The sequence below is a fragment of the Rousettus aegyptiacus genome, unplaced genomic scaffold (genome assembly GCF_014176215.1).
Source record: "Rousettus aegyptiacus isolate mRouAeg1 unplaced genomic scaffold, mRouAeg1.p scaffold_m13_p_10, whole genome shotgun sequence".
NCBI classification, from domain to species: Eukaryota; Metazoa; Chordata; class Mammalia; order Chiroptera; family Pteropodidae; genus Rousettus; species Rousettus aegyptiacus.
In genome coordinates this window covers 24,722,544-24,741,735 of record NW_023416285.1, presented here as the reverse complement: position 1 = coordinate 24,741,735, position 19,192 = coordinate 24,722,544, and the positions used below count along the sequence as shown (strand labels likewise).

The 19,192-nt window shown below is 37.7% G+C and overlaps 1 protein-coding gene across 1 annotated transcript; it reads left to right on the top strand.

Annotated features, from left to right (window-relative positions):
- Positions 1 to 20: 20 nt before the first annotated feature.
- Positions 21 to 18,959, top strand: LRIT3 (leucine rich repeat, Ig-like and transmembrane domains 3). The gene is made up of 4 exons (XM_016140833.2): positions 21 to 212; positions 2,972 to 3,444; positions 11,482 to 11,787; positions 12,948 to 18,959. The coding sequence occupies exons 1-4, from the start codon at positions 52 to 54 to the stop codon at positions 14,111 to 14,113; spliced, it is 2,106 nt and encodes a 701-aa protein (XP_015996319.2). The 5' UTR covers positions 21 to 51; the 3' UTR covers positions 14,114 to 18,959.
- The last annotated feature ends 233 nt before the right edge of the window (positions 18,960 to 19,192 follow it).

The window sequence follows — 19,192 nt, the reverse complement described above, 5'->3', positions numbered from 1 at the left end:
AATCTGCTCTTACTAAATGGCTGTTTGCATTCCAGGCACACCGGTTTCTGAATGCTTAGAATCTGGTTTTTACCTTTTGCTCCTCTACAAGGAGCAATGCGTTTCTTAACATGTCTGGGCATTGTGCTTAGCTTTTTGGGAGGAGTGAGCTGTTCGTGTCCTTCACAGTGCACCTGCGATGATCACGGCAGAAATGATGGCACGGGATCAAGGTATGCCCCTCTCCTTGCTACTAAGTGTTCTAGTGATTCCGAGAAGAAGGACCACAACCAGACAGCCTTATTTTGAAAGCAAATTTTTTCTCAGAAATCGGAGGAGAGAAGGTTTAGCATATGTAAGCTCAAACTCAGTTGGGTTTATGCTGGTTGCCGACTCTGTTGTTTTCATTTAGAGCAGTTTAGCTCTTAAAAGCCTCTCTAATTATTTGAGAGTCTCAAACACATTCTGTGTTACCAAAATATTCACTGCATTCATTTTCATAAAATGTTCATTTCAGGAGGTCAAGCTGAAGTGAGTGTGGCCAGCTCAGCCTGATTCTGGAAAGCATAAGAGGGCCGGGCGATCAGGAGGTGCTAGACATGCCCAGATCATTTGCTTCTCCGGCTTTCCATCTCCCTTTGAAGGTTATTCATGCCTACTAGATAGACCTTAGAAAATAGGAAGGAAGATCACAAGAGTGAAGTTAGAGAGGTACATAATTAGACTTTTTCATTTGAAGATACTGAAATTTATAAAGGAAAGAGGTTTGAAAGATACAGAGCAAGCCTGTCTGTCGCAGACACCATAGGGCCACATGGAAGTTATTTAAATTAACCTCTGGGTTGCTTTAATGTCTATGTACTTGTGAAGTGAGAATAATTACTTACTTATGCACAAGTCCTTTGAGATGGAAGTTAAATGCAAAAAGGAACTCTTGTTAACTGAACATAATGGGCCTTGGTTTTTTTGTTTGTTATTTTTTTGAGAGGACATTTAATAACAAAATCAGATTTTTTGTGTGACTTGGTTGGAGTGAACAGTGTCCTCTTAAAGTAATGTGTAAGAATTACCCAAATAAATAATTATAATAAAAACATATTTTTGAGTACTTTGTCTTGTTATTATATAAACTTAACCAACTCTTGGTATCTTTTTGAGGGATTCGCTAGGTGGTTTAAGACAATGAGAAGAATGTAACAAATTAGAGACTCATTTGGCAAAGATACGTAGCAGTTAATGACTTGGGCCAAGGGACTTTTGTGAAACAACCACAGAAATGTTTTCTTCTCCATGGTGGCCCCATTATTAATGGATTTTATAAAAATCATGGTGTATTATTCTTGGCAAGAACTCTAGAAATAATCTAGTTTGACTGCTGTCATTTTATAAATGAAGAAATTAAATCAAATGGAGACTAAATGACGTGTCCAAGGTCACAGCACTGAATTCGTACAGTGCCTGGTTGATAAAGACTGAATTTTTTGGCTTCCAATCTAGGATTTTTTCCAACATAGCACACTGGAATGCTGACTTAATAAGTAGAAACTGGATCATTCTGGTCTAAAGTAGCACTGACATTTGTGATAAAGAATAGAGATGAAGAGTAGGAGGTGTCCCTAGAGAATTCCAGTGCCTCCGTATGGTCTGGAGTTACAGACAGGAGGTGACGCTAGCTGTACACCGCAGCCTTAGGCTGCTTCCCCCCCTGTACACTACAGGCTGCCTTTAGAAGTTCACTGGTTTAGTGTGATGTGTTTTACCGAACGGCTGGTTTTTTTTTTTGTAATTATTTACTGCATGGATCATGTATTATAATTTAGATCATGCTTTACAAAATGTTTCTTCATTCATTTCCAGCAATCCAGTGGGAATGAGTATATAACTGGAGACAAATAGATCTTTTTTCCAGATTAAAATGAATCTAAATTCTCTGATTCTTCGTACTTCATGCTCACACTCAAGACAGGCTTGTTTTTCTATGCCTGTTTGACACATGCCACTAAGCAAGGTTACAACATAGCTTGCTCAAGGTCACTTAAGTTAGTGAGCGGTTAAGAAACAAACTCACAGTTACTGGTTTATTCTTTGAGCTGGAAGCTACACTCAAGTCACATTGTTAAAACACAGCTCAGCTTTAAGATCTAGCGTGAACACTGTCTTCCTTCCTTCCTTCCTTCCTTCCTTCCTTCCTTCCTTCCTTCCTTCCTTCCTTCCTTTTTTAAAAATTAAATTATCCCCTTTAAAATGATCAATTTATAACTTGAACAGAGGATTCTTTTAAAATGTGCCACTTCCCAAAGAGGTGATATGTGCACTTCGGAGTTGGACAGATGTGTGTGTGTGAAGGGCGGCAGTGTGACCCACTGGTAATGTGGCCTTGGAAGTTACCTCATGCTGGTGGGCCTTAGTTATTCTATCTATAAAAATGAGATTGATGGTAAAAAAAAAAAAAAAAAAAAGCAAGCATCCACTGAGCGCCTATTATGTGCCAGAAGGTATAAAACTTTACATCTATTTCTGTTGACTGTGGGAAAACGAAGTTGAGGGGATGGTGAAGTGGCTTTTCATAGCCACAAAGGAGGTGGCTGAGCTTAGATTGGAGCCCAGATCCAGCCCGACTCCAGAGCTGATGCCTTTACCTATTACCCAACATCTACCTCGTAGGGCTGTTTTGACAATTAACTAGGGTGATGGATGGGATGCGTGTCACACAGGCCCGACACAAAAAGAGCTCCATCATCTTTAGGTTGAACCACATGAAATTGCTTATATTTGATCATTTTTAATCTACAAAAAAGGCCATTTCACGTGGTTCAACTTAAAAGAAGAAGATGATGATGAATTACTAATGAATAGGTCAGCTAGGCTGGAGAGATATTAATGTGAAAACCAGTAAGGAATAAAAAACTGAAGTATGTTTTGAATAAGTCTTGTTTTTTCAAATGGGTCTCGAAAAGCAGGTTTCCTTCCACTGCTCTCGTTGTGACACTAGGTCGGTACTATGTAATGACTTGGATATGAACGAGGTCCCCATGAACTTCCCCGTGGACACTGTGAAGCTTCGCATAGAGAAGACAGTCATCCGCAGCATCCCCGCTGAGGCCTTCTACTACCTGGCGGAGCTCCGCTGCCTCTGGGTGTCTTACAATTCCGTGGCCAGCCTTGAGGCCAACAGCTTTTACAACCTAAGGCAGCTGCATGAGTTACGCTTGGATGGGAATTCTCTGGGTGCTTTCCCCTGGGCATCTCTGCTCGACATGCCCCACCTAAGGACCCTGGATTTGCACAATAACAGAATAACCAGAGTGCCAAATGAGGCAGTCAGGTACCTGAAGAACCTCGCCTACTTGGATTTATCAAGCAACAGACTAACCACACTGCCGCCTGATTTCCTGGACAGCTGGTCCCATGTCCTTACAACATCGTCCAGAAGCCTGGACCTTTCACCGCGGAGGATTGTTCTTGGTAAGCTCGCAAGCCTCTGTGCTTTCCAGATCCAGGTAATTTATTGAGCATATCTTCATTTCTCCAGTCGTTTCGTATTTATTGAATTTGGTTTCTTACTCCATACTCGTTCTTTTGATCTAATGGTACTTTAGTACTTGAGCTCGGTGACTTTACCCATCTACCCTGTGTAAGGTGTAGTGTGTGTGTGTGTGTGTGTGTGTGTGTGTGTGTGTGTGTGTCTGTTTGTCTGTGTGTGTACACGCGTTGTAGAGAGAGGGGAGTTGGCCTCATAAACCGAGAGGCTCACGCTGCTAAGTGACAGGATCTGCCCGCCTGCCCTGATTCTTCCAAGCAAACCAGTGCTCTGCACCGTGCCAGTCAGCCTTCTGCTCTGGTGTCTTTTAAACCCTCCATCGGGCTCTTTAGCAGTGAGAGGGACATCAGCATCTTTGTGAGGCAGCAGTGGTTTCATTAGTTAGGGAGAGTAGCTGCCAGATTTTCTTAAGAAGAAATGATGAAGATACCAGTTATTGTACTGGCCCCAAATAGGTCTTCTCATGGATTTTGGTCTCTTAGTTTAGCTGTGATTAGTTTTGTATGTTTTAATCTTGACTTCGTTTAGGTTTTATGGTTTTTTGTCTTGGGTTCTTAAAATGTAAACTCTTTGCAGTAAGTCTCTCTCTCTCTCTCTCTCTCTCTCTCTCTCTTTTGTATCTTCCTATGGTGCTTTGCACAGTGCTCTGCACATGGCGAATGCCCAGGACATGTGGTTGCCAAATTGAAGTCGGTGAACTGAGACCCTTCTCAGGGGCATCTGTGGGCAGTGAGGCCTTTCGTGCTTATGTGTGTGACACAAGCCTGAGGCTTTGATCAGTCAGTTTGCTTTCTAACATTTTGTTCGCCCAGTCAGGCCGTGTTGTCAGTTCATAAGTTGTGTCCATCAGGGCGGCAGTAGAGGTTGTCCCTCTCAGAAGGATGGAAGAACTGAAGTGATTTATAAGACTTTTGGAGTGAGAAGCAACTAGATGCTAAATTTGCCAGGAATTCCTGCTGACCACATCACATGCTCAAGTAGTTACTGAAATAAACTATAAAGAAAAGATAAATTTTCACCAAAAAAAAAAAAATGCCGTGACAGCACTTGAATGGTTTTAGCATTGCTTTCACTGAAATGTAAGTGCATTTGGGTGCTCATAAGACTAAAAGTGTGAGTGAGAAGAATAAGATAGACAGAAAACCACATAAGCCTTTCTTCTATCGCCATCTCACATTTTGCTCCCTGTTGTCTAGTCCTTGAAACATTTTTATTAGAGAATAAAAGGAGTATTATAGGATGGGTCAGAGGAAAAGATATTACTTTAATTTAACAACAGTGGCAGAATCCATATTACATAAGTAGTGATGGGCGCCATGTAAACCTATACTGTAGCATTTATTTATTTTAGCCACTAATTTGTACTCCTTATGAGTAAGTTTAATAGCTACAAATTGTCTTAAACATCGAGAGTCTATTTCTCTACATATTTTTCTAAGTTTCCTTGGAAGCTATTCTTAGTTCTAATAGATTAGCCAGTGGAGATATAAAGCAAAAAATAAAATCAAATTAATAAATTGCTATCAATAACTCTCTAATGATTAGTTACCGATATTGCAATGAAGAAGACATATATATGACATCAATATTTTTCACTTGTCAGTTAAATCTGGGTGAGAACTTAGGGATCAAATGGGAAAGGGTTATGAAATTTTGTTGTCCATGGAGATAAACAGCTTTATCTATGTTTTAGAATTTAGATTCTTTTAAAGAAGGTTCTTTAAAGGCAGTAACAGGAAAATACTTTCAGTATAATATTAAATTTAAAAAACAGAATATAATTGAACATAAAGCACAATCATAATTATTTTAGAATATATAAAGAAAAAGACTGAAAATATATACTAGCTGGTTAACTGTCCTCTTCAGGTGGTGGGACATCTTTTTACTTTTTTATATTTTTCAAATGTTCTGCAATGATCATGCGTTACTTTAAAAATGATGATCATGTCACGATAACCAATAACGAAAGGTGTTTTGAAACATGTCCAGCCATGGGTGGCATCCAGCTCTGACAAAGCCATGTCTGCCGAGTCCTCAAAGTGGACTCTTCATGTGTGTGAGTCACACACTGAACTCTCGGTTTTCTCGTCCAGAAAATGGAGATGGGAGGACCGACTCCATCTTACTCATAGGTTTGTAATGAGAATATAATGAGACATTTTATGTGACAGTTCTTTAGAAGGCGAGGTGGGCAGCCTCTGAGGTTATGATTTTAGATCAACAATAACCCATAGCAGCTGTGACCGAGATAGGAGTGCCTTATAAAGAAAGACTTTTCTCCCTTGGCATTTTTGTTACTTTAATTATATTTAAGTTTTCAAATGTCTTCCTTAAAATATGGTGATAAGAACCAGTTCTGGAGTTTCTAGAACACAGTGTTTAACTATAGCAATTATATCTTTCCAGGTGCCCTGTAGAATTTACTCTTGTACTGTGATAGTGGGATGTATTTTGCTTTTATTTAATTTTTATTATCTCATGTTTATTATCGTTAGCAGATGAAGGTTCTATTTGTAATAATAATAGTAATGGCTAATATTGGTGCAGTGCTTACTCAGGGCCAAGCCTAATTCTTGTGATAGACATATCATCTTCCAGTTTCATGTTAACCCTGTGGGAAGTGCCATTTCATTCCCATTTTATAGGTGAGGAAATGAGGCACTAGTTAAGCCACTTGCCTGTATTCACTTACACATAGTGATGGAGCTGGGATATGAAGACAGGCCGTTTGGCCCCAGAACCCACGTTCTTCCTCACTCCTTTGTAATTCCAGGGGTTAGGTGTGTAATAATACCAGACTTATTTTCCTCACATATGCATTATTAATTTCTTAAAAATTTAAGGAGCAGCCTTTCCATTACTTCCTCTCTCCTCTACATGAATAAAAATATTAATTTCATAAAATTCTCTTTTAGTGTATCTATAAAAACATAAACTAGTGTCCTGCAAGTATACACTTAAATTAACTATGAAACTAGATTAGCTTTTTGATTTGCAATACAGGTAAATTTCCATGACCTTTTTCTCAAGAAAAAGCAAATGTTTACACAGGCAGACTCTATAAGGCCTAACACTGTTTATCTTGGAGAAAAAAGCCTGCAGTTGGAGAGGTCATAAAATGCTTTTGTGGGTGTGTTTTTCTGGTACCCAAATTGCTCAGTTGTTAACATAGCCTAGTCTCCTATTCCAAAGAAGGTGGCCTAAGTACTCCCCTAGAATTTTGAAAATGACATTAATTTAATTCAACAAATACTCCTGCGTCCCAGTGGGTATGTCTGTCCTTTTCTAGGCATGGAGCAGACAAGTTACCCATAGCTAAGGCTTACTCCTTGTCGGGTGGCCTTCTGAGGACCCCTGGTGGTATCTCAGCCTTCCAGCAAACCCCATGCTGTGGGCCTGTAATCACCACTACCTTCTTTTTTTATAGCGGGTAAAGAGGCAGGGTCAGGCTTCAGATTCACAGTCCAGCTCTAGAGGTATCATTATTTTATTCTTTAAACTTTTTTTTATATTGAATGATTTGTATATGATGGATCTTAAGTGTATAATTTTGTAAATGATGATAAATGCACACCCCCACAAAACCCCACACCCTCATCAGGACACAGAATAATTTTATCACCCTGGAAAGTTGCCCTGTGCCCCATCTCAGTTAATCTCCACCCTTCCCAAGCAGCCACTATTTTTATTTCTATCTCCATAGGTTAATTTTGTCTGCCCTAGAATTTTATATAAATGGAATCATTTAAGAGGCACTCTCATACCTGGCTTCTTTAACTCAGCATTATATTTTTGAGATTCATCCAAGTCGTTGCAGGTTCTCACCGCTGAGTTGTATTCAGTTTTGCAAATGTACCAATTGTTCGCTTCTCCTGTTGTTATACACGTGAGCTGTTTCCACTTTTTAGCTCTTTTGAATTAAGCTGCTATTAACATTCTTGTACAAAGCTTTTTGAAGCATATATTTTTATTTCTCTTGGATAACATCTTAGTATTGAAATTGCTGGGTCATAGGATAACTACATATATAACTTTTTAAGAAACTACTAGTTTTCAAAGAGGTCATACTGCTTCACATGCTCACTAGCACTGTCTAACAGTCGACGTGCTCCATATCCTCACCAATACAAGTGTCTTTTCCATTTTAGCCATTCGGGAAGTGGGGGGCGGGGCAGTGCATGGGTCAGGGAGCAGTACCACATTGTGATTTTAATTTGCATTTCTTCGATGACTTCAGACTGTCAGCAACTTGTGATTGTCCAACTTAGGAAGATTCAACTTATGATTTTTCAACTTTACCACGATGCAAAAGCAATACGAATTCAGTAGAAACTGTACTTCAAATTTTAATTTCGATCTTTTCCCAGGCGAGCAATATGCAGTACGATGCTCTTCTGCAAAGCTGGGCAGTGGCAGCGAGCCGCAGCTCTCAGTCAGCCACGCTGCCACGAGGGCACTGTGATGCCATCGTTTTTTGAATACTACTGCGTTTTGTGTTTTCTCATCCCATCATATCTTCAAAATGCCCATCTGTGTCTCCTCTGCTTCTGGAAGAGGAAGGCAATTACCCTTGATATGAAACTTAAGATAATTGCCCAACTGTAGGCTAACGTAAATGTGAAAGAAGCATGTTTAAGGTAGGCTAAGCTAAGCTTGATGTTTGGTAAGTTATTGTATTAAATGCATTTTTGACTAATAATATTTTCAACTTACCATGGGTGTATGGGGTTTATCGGGGGCACGAGGGCATTGTAAGTTGATGAACAGCTGTAATGACGTTGACCATGTTTTCATTTGCTAACTGGCCACTAGTATATTCCTTTATAATTTTCTAAGGCTGTTTTCTTTTTATTATTGAATATAAGTCTTTTGTCAGTAATACACATTATGAATCTTTTCTCCAGGTTTGTGGCTTGTCTATTCATTTTCTTCATGGTATCTGGTAAGGAAGTTTTAAAGGCATCTGATTTTTATCAGTGTTTTACTTTTATATTTAGTGTTTTCTGTGTCCCATCTAAGAAATATTTGCCTACCTATAAGTCACCGAGATATTCTACTTTCTTTATAGTTTTAACTTTTAAGCTTTACATTCTTAGCTTTTATGCTTATGACTGTGTTCCATTTCAAAATAGTTTTTGAGTATAGTGTGAAGTAGGGGTTGAGGTTTATTTTTTTCCAAGCAGATAGTCGGTGTTCCAGCACCATTTTGTTGAAAGACTTTCCTTTCCCAGTTGAATTGGTAAACACCGCTGCCTCCACAAAGCTGACTAAGGCATGGTTTTGCCTTCAAGAGCTTATGGTTTGCAGAATAATTTTTGAACAGGAATTTATCGCTGCATTTCACAAAAAATTGGGCCATTTAATCCAACTACTTTAATACATGGAAAACATTACCCTTTTAGAAAAGGGATAAGGCAAAGTTCATTTGCCCCTCGCCAAGGATAGTCATGTAAAATAAATCGATTAATGCAAATTACCGTGACCATGGTTGGTATGTTGCCTTGAAGGAATGCGGTAGAGTAACACTTTAACTTCAGAGAGTTCTTGTACCTTTGTCCCCAGAGGAGAAAACGTGTGATGAATACCTTCAGCACTTAGATCACTGTTATTCAGGTTTTAAGAGTTGTACCTTTGACCTTAGATGTTTCAAAGCTGGAATAAAAACACATTATATTTTTGAGGGATTTAAAAATATTTTCCTGGTTCACATAACTTTTAGATATACCCAGTTGGATTAATTTAGTCTCATTGTTAATACATTTTTATAACTGTTTCAAAGCATGAATGAAACTATTAATGTTATAGCTCTTGAATCTTTCCCTGTATAGACCTTGTGCTCCAGACTGCACTGCTTTGATATTTGTTATTTGTAGATAAAAGCACTTCTAACTACCACTCAGGGCCCTAGATGTTTTTAGGTGTTGAAGAAATGCATTGTGGTAGAAGAAGTATTAGATTAGGAGGCTAAAACATCTGGGATTCAGGATTACTTACGAAGTCAAGACAGTAATCTCTTTGTGCTTCGGTGTCCTCTGGTGTGAAATTGGAAGAATCAGTCTAGCTTCCTGAGGTCAGTGTAAGACATACACATGGTGGTGGGGACTGAGAACTTTAAGATCAAATTGAGATTCAAATTCTGACTGCATCCAGTTGTGTGACTTGAGTAGATCCCTTAACCTCCCTTGGCATTGCTTTTCTCCTCTTTAAAGCGAGGATGATATTAATATTATCCACTTCATTGGGACTAAGGCTGACAAATTGTTTAGCATGCTTAGCGATGTTGGAAGACAATTTTCCATGGTCTTACACATCTCCACATCCCTTGCAAACGAAGGTGGGCACTGAACTGTCTTTTCAAGGATGTTTGTACAGAGAGCTGCTTTGGAAGGTAGAGGTTTGTCTCCCTCCAGAGCAAAGGGTAGGCATGCTTATTGCCCAGTGTAATAAGGATAAGGTCTTTCTCCAGAGCCATGAGTAATAAACTATCCTTCATTTCTGATCAGGAGTCTAGTGTCTTCCGCCAACATTTATAAAATTGGCAAAATGAGTTGAGTCGGTCACCCTAAAGTAGGGTAAAACTCAGACCCTTTACAAGCCTTGACAAGTGTGGAATTTGCAACATAGGAAGCAATCAATAATGTATTGTTATTATTTTATAAAGAGAAAATCAGGCATAACCAGTGTCTTAAAGGTATAAATAAAATATTCTACACATATTAATTATCCCATGACGGAATGAATTTGATGTTTGCTGGCAGTTTGGATAGACTTCAAATCAATATTAGAGAATCGTCATAGATTCACAGTAGTAAATGTAAGAGGAAGAAGTTCAAGGTAATCCACCTATGGAAGAAAAAAAATTTTAAGATGGAAGATTTTTTAAAAAACAGTAAACTTTTACCAGTACTGGCAGAAAAATATGAACCAGTCATGAAGTGCTATTGTAATAAAAATAGGCATAAATAGAAATTTAGAATTTATGATGAACCGTTAAATCTATTATGGTTAGTTAGAACTTTTTAAAATTGCAGTTCTGTCTTTTCTCCTTAGGAATCGTATAATTCACTCCATTAGTAAAAATCCACAACCACAAACCTTTCTGAGATAAATCATTTCAATTTGGGGCTTTATGGGAGGCTGCTATGGTACATCAGTCACCCTTATGATCCTCAGACAGACTTGTCTGACTGACGCCTCGGAAGCGCCATCTTAGATCCTTCTGAGGTCTTAGCAAATGCTTTTATAGACTCACCCACACTGGATTTGCTTTTCACTCTGAAGCCCTTTCTTAATTTGAAAATTTTGGAGAGGCTGGGAGTTTCTTAACAATTTTACTATTGAACCCAGCAAGTTTTGGCTCTTTCATACTTAATAGTTCTTCCTTTAGCTGTTGTATCTTCTTTACATTTTGCTATGAGCAGCAAGAAGACGGCAGGCAGCAGCTCAACACTCTATGTGGAAATAGCCTTAGCTAGAACGTTTATGTCATCGAGAATACTAGTACTTTCATAGCGCTCTAGAAATACCACTATCACTATGTTTATGGCATTTTGTGGTACTTGGTTTCAAATCTTGGCTCAGACATTAATTAGCTATGTGGTCAAATTATTTGGTTTCTCTGTGTCTCAGCTACTTCATCTTTAAAATGAGGATAATAATACTCTTCCTCTCATAGGATTGTTAAGATTAAATGAGATAATATGGGTAAGTGCTTAGAGCAAAGCCTAACACAGAGTAAATGCTTAATGACTGTTAGCTATGATCGTTAATGATCTGAACTGACAGGATATGTTCGTTCAGGTGGCTGGATTACAGAGCAAAACCGACAGAGAGATGACTTCAGTTCCTCCCTCAGAGCACTTCTGTTTCGAGGGAGACGAGACGGCAGACACCTGCTTCCTCAAGAGTCTGTGATGTAAAATAAAGCCTTTATCAGCCTTTTCCTCTCTCTGGTTTAGGTCTGCAGGACAACTCTTGGTTCTGTGACTGTCACATTTCCAAAATAATTGAGATATCAAAAGTTGCCGACCCCGCCATAGTGCTTCTTGACCCACTGATGGTCTGTAGTGAGCCCGAGCGCCTGACAGGGATTTCGTTCCAGCGGGCTGAGTTGGATCGGTGTCTGAAACCATCGGTGATGACCTCGGCCACCCAGATCACATCTGCTCTGGGCAGTAATGTCCTGCTGCGGTGTGATGCCACTGGCTACCCCACCCCACGGCTCACATGGACCAGACCTGACAGTTCGCCAGTTAATTATACAGGTATTTTCTTAATTCAGGCCTATGTTGAAACAAGGAGTTTTCAAAGGTCTGAATTTAACCTCATATTTTGTGGAGATTTGCAATTAGTTGGTTAATTCTAATAAAATATGCCAAGATTATTGGGTGAAAGGAATTTAAAAGGTTTATTTTATCAGTGAATATTATCCTCAGTTTATCTGACTACCTAAATAGAAAATAGAGAATCTGATATTTTCCTTGACAGAAAGCAACATGATCCAGTGCATGGGTGATTACAGATAAGGCCTTTATCTTTCTGTGTCTTCTTGAATATGGCTCACTTGAAAAATGTATAACCGTTACAATGTTCTCAAAAATGAGTTTCTCATTTTTGAATGACTATTTAAATAAGAAATTACACACCAACCTGATTATGAAGCAAACAGTATAATTTTTGGAAATATCGGTTACATAGACTTTTTGAATCCTAAGACCAGGTTGATGTTTTGGCCTTAGTTTCAATAGTGATATTCTGATGATTAAATCATTCTGATGATTAATTTAATTTTAAAATTAAATTAAATTGAGGTTGAAATCATGAAAACTGATGGAATTAAAAAAAAAAGTCAAGGCCCAATATTCCTACAAATAGATCGTAAATTGTCTGTACTCTGAAGTTGTGCGTTAAATCTGGGGCTACTGCTAAGGGCATTGTTATTTTTCATAAAGCTTCAAAAATCAACACAAAATGTAACTATTTTAGTTTTTAGTGTTTAGGAAAGTAAAATTCCAATTTTGCAAAAACTATTTATTATTCTTCAAATAAAAGAATCCACTAGGTAATTTCCTAGTTAATCTAAATTAAATATAAAACGAAAGATTGAGAATACAAATTATGACCCTTCCATGCCAGAAAATGATCTGCTGTGCCCTCTGCAGATAGATAGTATTTTTTTTTTACAATGAAAACATATTTGGGAAAATAGTTGTGATAAACATTTTATGGAATCACAGTAAGTTAAAGTTGGAAAGGATCTTTGAGATTACTCTGTCTTATCCCCTTATTTTAAAAGTCATCACCAATGGCTCATGGGAAAAGGATGCATGAAGAACCAAATAGTTGCTTCTTTTTCAGTTGGCATGTTGCTTTTTTCTTTTCTTTGTTTTTCCTCACAGAATTATATGTATATTTTTTCTTCTAGTGATTCAGGAATCTCCAAGGGAAGGAGTCAGATGGTCCATAATAAGCTTGACAGGCATTTCTTACAAAGATGCCGGGGATTACAAGTGTAAAGCCAAAAATTTGGCTGGGATGTCAGAAGCTGTGGTTACTGTGACAGTGGTTGGTGTTGTCACCACCACTATATCATCGGATACTTCTGAAAGAAGAACTAGAGGTCACTCTGAGCAAGAGGTCCAGTCAGGAGCTAGAAGATCTATATCCATATCTGGTTCATCGCCATCTCCCTGGCTTTCTTCCTCCTCTTCTTCCTCCTCTGCTTCTTCTACTTTTCTTTCTACTCCTACTTCATCTCCTCCCTCTGCTGCTTCCTTCTCCTTATCTCCTTTCTTCTCCTCCATTGCTTCTTCAGCTATAACTCTAAACACTAGAATTTCAACAAGCACCACCATGGCCAGCCGGCAGTCATTCCTGTTCCACCCTGACGGGAAAAGAAATTTAAAGGTGGAGATGGGTGGAAGTAAGCTTCCCCCAGCTAGTGCAAGTAAGAAAGAAGAGATGGCATTGTTAGATCGAGCAACGCCTGTGGAGGGGAATGCCACAATAGAAAATCTCAGGGCAATCAGCAAGACCAAAGACAGTGTGACTCTGATGTGGAACACCATCAACGCCGCACATAGCTCTGAGGTGACCGTGTTGTATTCCAAGTATGATGAGAAGGACCTGCTGCTGCTGAATGCAGACTCCAGCAAGAACCAAGTAACCATAGATGGCTTGGAGCCTGATAAGCAATACATAGCATGTGTCTGTCCAAAAGGAGTGCCTCCTCAGAAAGACCAATGTGTCACCTTTTTTACTGACAGAGTTGAAGAAGAAGGTGATTCTCAAGAGTTCTTCCTTATTGTGGTGAGCGGTACTGCCTGTGTTGTTGTCTTGCCATTGATTTTTTTCCTGTTATACAAAGTTTGCAAACTGCAGTGTAAGTCGGAACCCTTCTGGGAAGATGATTTGGCAAAGGAGACTTATATCCAATTTGAGACCCTGTCCCCCAGGTCCCAAAGTATAGGAGAACTTTGGACACGAAGGCACAGAGACGATTCAGAAAAATTGCTGCTTTGTTCTAGGTCAAGTGTGGAATCTCACATGACTTTTAAAAGTGAGGGTTATAGACCAGACTATTATTGCTAAGGTTTTATAGCTTAGGCACATGCGAACCCACAAAATTTCTTCCACAAAATTAAAGGTCTGAGAGTATAGTTGACTCTCTGTTTGAATGACTTTTAGACAGATTTTTACATCCTCGATGAAAATCACAAATGGAGTGCTTTTAACTGGGTTTTAAGAACTACCATCAAACTTCTGAACTGAAAAGACAGACAATCTTGATTTTTGTTGGGTGGAAGATGTACCTAGAAATAACTTTTAGAATAGCACTTAATAAGTTAGAAATACTTTAGGGTAATGTTTTTAGGATGATGCGTTAGTTCTTAAACAATAAATTCAGGTGAAAAAAAGTGAAGTCAGAATTTTTAAAAGATAGTTTTTTGGGCAGTGAAGAAAGGTTAGTATAGCCAGCTAAGCCTTGATGTTCATTCATGTTCAAAGTGCTTTATGGCATTTGCTGTGGACATTTGCTGCCATTGCCTAGTGGGCAAGAGTGGAATGATGCAGAGGCCCGATTTAACCTTCATCGATTTCATGTTCCCTAAGGTTAAATCCCACTGGATGGAGAGTGAGGGCTCCTGCTCTTGGTACCATTATGTATTAAAGTACTGTACAGTTGTATCCATGTTGCAGGTAAAAAAAACTTCCCCTTGTCCTTAGAAATATAGGTATTAGCAAAAATAAGTTTAAAATGAGGATCATAACAAATAGTAAGGCCATTTCAAAAAATAGTAACATTTGCTAATCCATTTGTATGGGTTTTTTTTTAAGTGCTCATTTTAAAATAATTTCTTTAATATTTTGATATTTACTATTTTTTCCTCCCTCTCTCTCTCCTTCTCTCTCTTCTCCTTCCCTCTTTTCCCCTTCTGCTTTGTCAGAAGATATTCAAGTAGTCGAAGACCACACCTAAGCTGTTTGTCCTTTGCCTTGTTATATTTTGCCATATTATATTCCTGGATAAAGGGAACAACTTTGAAAATCTTTTTTAGATCTGATAAAGCATGTGTTTGGATTTTGGGAGAGCAGCTTCAGTGGATTCATTTGATCAAAGGTTAAAAATGTCAAGGAAATTGAACTAGAGTGGGTCACATGAATAGATAGGAAAGATGCTTCATAAATAAAAATTTAGAGTTTTTTTAAAAGAAGTTTTCACCTTTAATAACGATTATATTCCTTTTACAATGAAGGTTTTGGAGTATATATCAGGGGTCCTTAAATATTCTGAGAAGCAAGTTCTAAGCAAATATTATATTTATGCAGGAAACAGATGGGCTTTAATGTAACACATTGTGGAAATTAAAATACAAGCAGCTGGAGAATGAAAAAATTGTTCATTCCAAATGGCTCTTAATTAAAAAGAAAAAAAGAATTCTAGTTTAGCCATAACCTGCGTATTAGAGGAAGACCAGCATGAATGGATGGCCTGCTTGGAACTCCCAAATTTCCCCTTTTTGCATAATTTCTGTTTCTTTCCTTTCCTTCCCTTCCCTTCCCATCTGTCCTGTTCCTCCCCTCCCTTCCCCTCTCCTCTCATTCCCTTCCCTTCTCTTTCCTTTCCTTTCCTCTCTTTTCCTTTCTTTCCAACTTGTTTGTCCTTGGTGCTTTAATCACTGAGTGCGTTGTCTAATGATTTAACAATTTTTAATTCAATGCTCATTGTTAGGGTTTGTTAGAAGAATACTTTGTACAGATAATTTTGTATTTAGCTTCAAGTTATGTTTGATCAACTTATTTTAAAGATCGCAAAAATTTGCATTTCTTTGTTCTAAAGACATCATGAGATTCATTACCATATTCAAAAGGCTCATATGAAGAGACTGCCAAAATACTACCACATTAGAAATAATATATATGACTATGAGAGAACGTTACAGACTACCGAAGGTTGTCATGAAAGGAGACTTGAACCATCCTGATGAGATTAATTACTGACTGCCTTCGTAATTAAAATCAAGTAAGGCCTGGACTTAATTTTGACCAACAAGCAAGAGTTAGTTGGTGGTTTGGAGGGGAGAAAGCACTTGTGTCATCTTCAATTTGGTATTGGTACATGAGGCGAATTGCAAGTAATTTGTTCCTAATAGTGAGAGAAGTAGAAGTGTAAATTACCCACTTTCTAAAAATGCATTCATTTGAATGTAGTCAAGGTTATCCTGATGATATCATTGCTCTTACTTTCTTATAAGAAACAGTGTGGAATTCTACATAATCAGCAACCTGTTTATCAATTCACCATAGCATGGTGAAGAACATCATATATATATATACACACATGTATATATATAAAATTAAATATCATTACAATGCTTTTCTTTCAGACAAAATGTACTTGAGGTTTGTAAAACTTAGGGTTCACATGAGGGCGTGTCACTTGGGAGGCTGTCATCAGTCACATGCTTAAATACACAAAAAAGATGTTGAGAACTCCACGCTAATAGTTTATGATGGCCAGAGAAGCAAACCCTGGGTTTTAGAGGAGATAAGTACCCTGGATTTTGGGAAGCTTTTACAAAAAGTTCAAAGAAAAAGTTTTTGACCCATGGACTTGACTCTCAAAATTGGGTTAAGACTAACAAAAGAAGATTAAAAAAACAACGCTAGAGTTGAATAATTGTGAATTAATTCGAATAAAATGGGAGACAGCTCAGGAAAGTTAAATGACTGGCTAGTAATCTGAAATTTCAAATGTATATATAAAAGATATAAAGAAAGGAGAGTAACCAAGGATGAACATAGAAATGTAGGAATTAAGGCTCCCTATAAATTGAGGATTAAAAAAATGGTAAAGTGACCAGGAGGGACTTTAAGCTGTTTTTTTTTGTTTTTTGTTTTTGTTTGTTTTTTTTTTAAATCAAAGAGAACAAGCAAATAATAAGTCCACTGCTTAGAGATGATAACAGAAAGCATTAGAGAAATAGCAGAATCACTCGACTCCTGTTTTCTCTTTTTTAGATGGGTTGTTAAACGAAATATAGAGAATTATGAAAAATAGGAATTTTCAGCCCCAGATAGATGACAGATTAGTAAACTAATACCAAGATGTTTAAAATGAAGCCAGTGGATTAGTACCAGGATGGTAGCAGAATTTTCACCCATAATCTCAGAGCTACTGTTTAGTAGTCTTTGAAAAGTCATGGCAAGTAGAGATACTGAAAGATTACAAATAGGTAACTTATATCTTTATTTTTAAAGAGGGAATAGAGTAGATCTGGAATTTATAGACAACTTGATTCACGTTTGCAGATTTGACAACAGATTGTTAAAAAGCTCGTTTTTGAGCATGCAGCTAACAAATGTCAACTAAAGAGAAGCTTTGATAAACTAATATGGTTTATTTTTTATGTGGTTACTATGCAGGTAGATTAAAGGACTGCTTGAAAATCAAGTAACAGCTAGCTATTGTTATTTGTCTTGACTTGATAGAGTAATATGGGTTGTCTCTTCTCAAGAATGTCTAGTAATGGCTTTAAATAACATGGGAGAGTGCCTAGTAGGATGCATTTGCCCTATTCTATTTAACATTCTTATAAATAACTGGATGAACTTAGAGATCCCAGCTCTGCAGATGACGTGAAAATAGACAGAGTAGCTTCTATTATTGCTTCTCAAACTTTTCCCTGGAAGCGGAAAGTAAACATGTGCATCTGGAGAAACCAGGCCATTGTCCTGAGTGGCTACCAGGAGAGGGACAGTTCTCTGAATTATTTTGTCTTAATTCAAAACCTTGTGAATTTCTATTTCATGGCATAATTTTTCAAAATATTAACTAAGCTTCTCCCTAATCAATCTCATTTCTTTAGGTAAAATTGGTATTTCCGTGCCTTTGACTGTCTCAGCACGTCTTCCCCCAGAGGTGTTCTGCATTTCTTCACTCAGGTCAGTGATAATAGAGTAGGGTAGCAGACAGGGACCTGTGGCTCTCTATTAGAGACTATTTCATGCTATTTAAAGCCATCAGTAGACACTTATATGACAGGCAAAGAAACCAAATTTTGAAAATTATCTAAGTAACATAGCATATTAAATCCAACAGGGATAAATATATATATTTTTTGCATTTGGATTAGCATAAATGTGGGTGTTCAGTGGAAAATAAACCTGTGACTTTAGTTGATTACAATCATGCTATGAATCAACAGTTATGTAATTGCTAAATATGCTAACGTTAAGTTACTTTAACATAAGTAGTAGTTAGATCAAGGAAGATAAGAGTCCCTCTATGCTCTGCATTAACAAACCATTTCTAAAGGGGCAGGTTTAATTTTGGATGATAAATTTAAATAGGGACCTTGATAAACTAGGGAGTAGGCATAGGAGGCCACTAAGATCACCCAGCATCTAGAAACGTGGTCATGCAAGGAAGGGCGAAGAACCTGGAGCACAGACTCTGGGGAGACCAGACTGGCTTTGTGCAGCACGTGACACCAACTGTTGCTCTCGAGCACTGTGCTTAAGAGCATCTCTTAGGGTCGTTAAAATGGAGACTTCTGGGTTCTACAGGTAGAAATTCGAATTCAGCAGCATGGGGTCTTGAAAACTTCATTTTGACACTCTACTCAGGGGGATGATGCAGGTGATGTAAAGACTTTGAGAAACACTGTTATATGCAATGAATGTAAAAGCAATATTGGAATTACAAAGAAGCTGAATGGATCCACATTAAAAAAAAAAAAACAACTTTTTTTGGTACCAACCACAGTTAGAAAATAGTGAAGTAAGTTGTGTTGTAATAGTAATACACAGGACATTCATGGGTATTCCAGGAATCAGGAAAAAGTATATTCATTAGTTTTGGTGGAAAGAGAATGCTAATATTTGTATTGATAAATAGCCTCTTCTTGTTTATTAACTTATAATAAAATTGATTTTGTATACAGACAATTGACTCTTGATTTGTTTAAATAGTCAAAAAAATTAGGCTGTACTCCCAATAAATATATTTGTGTTGTCCTCTTTTTTGCAATTAATTTCAACTAAGTGATTAGATGAAAAAGTCATCCTAATTTTTCTTCTTTTTTGTATAAGTTATGACATTTATAATTCATTCCTTCAAGGAAAAAAACTCCAATGTTTATGTATTATTTTGGTATAATTTTTAAG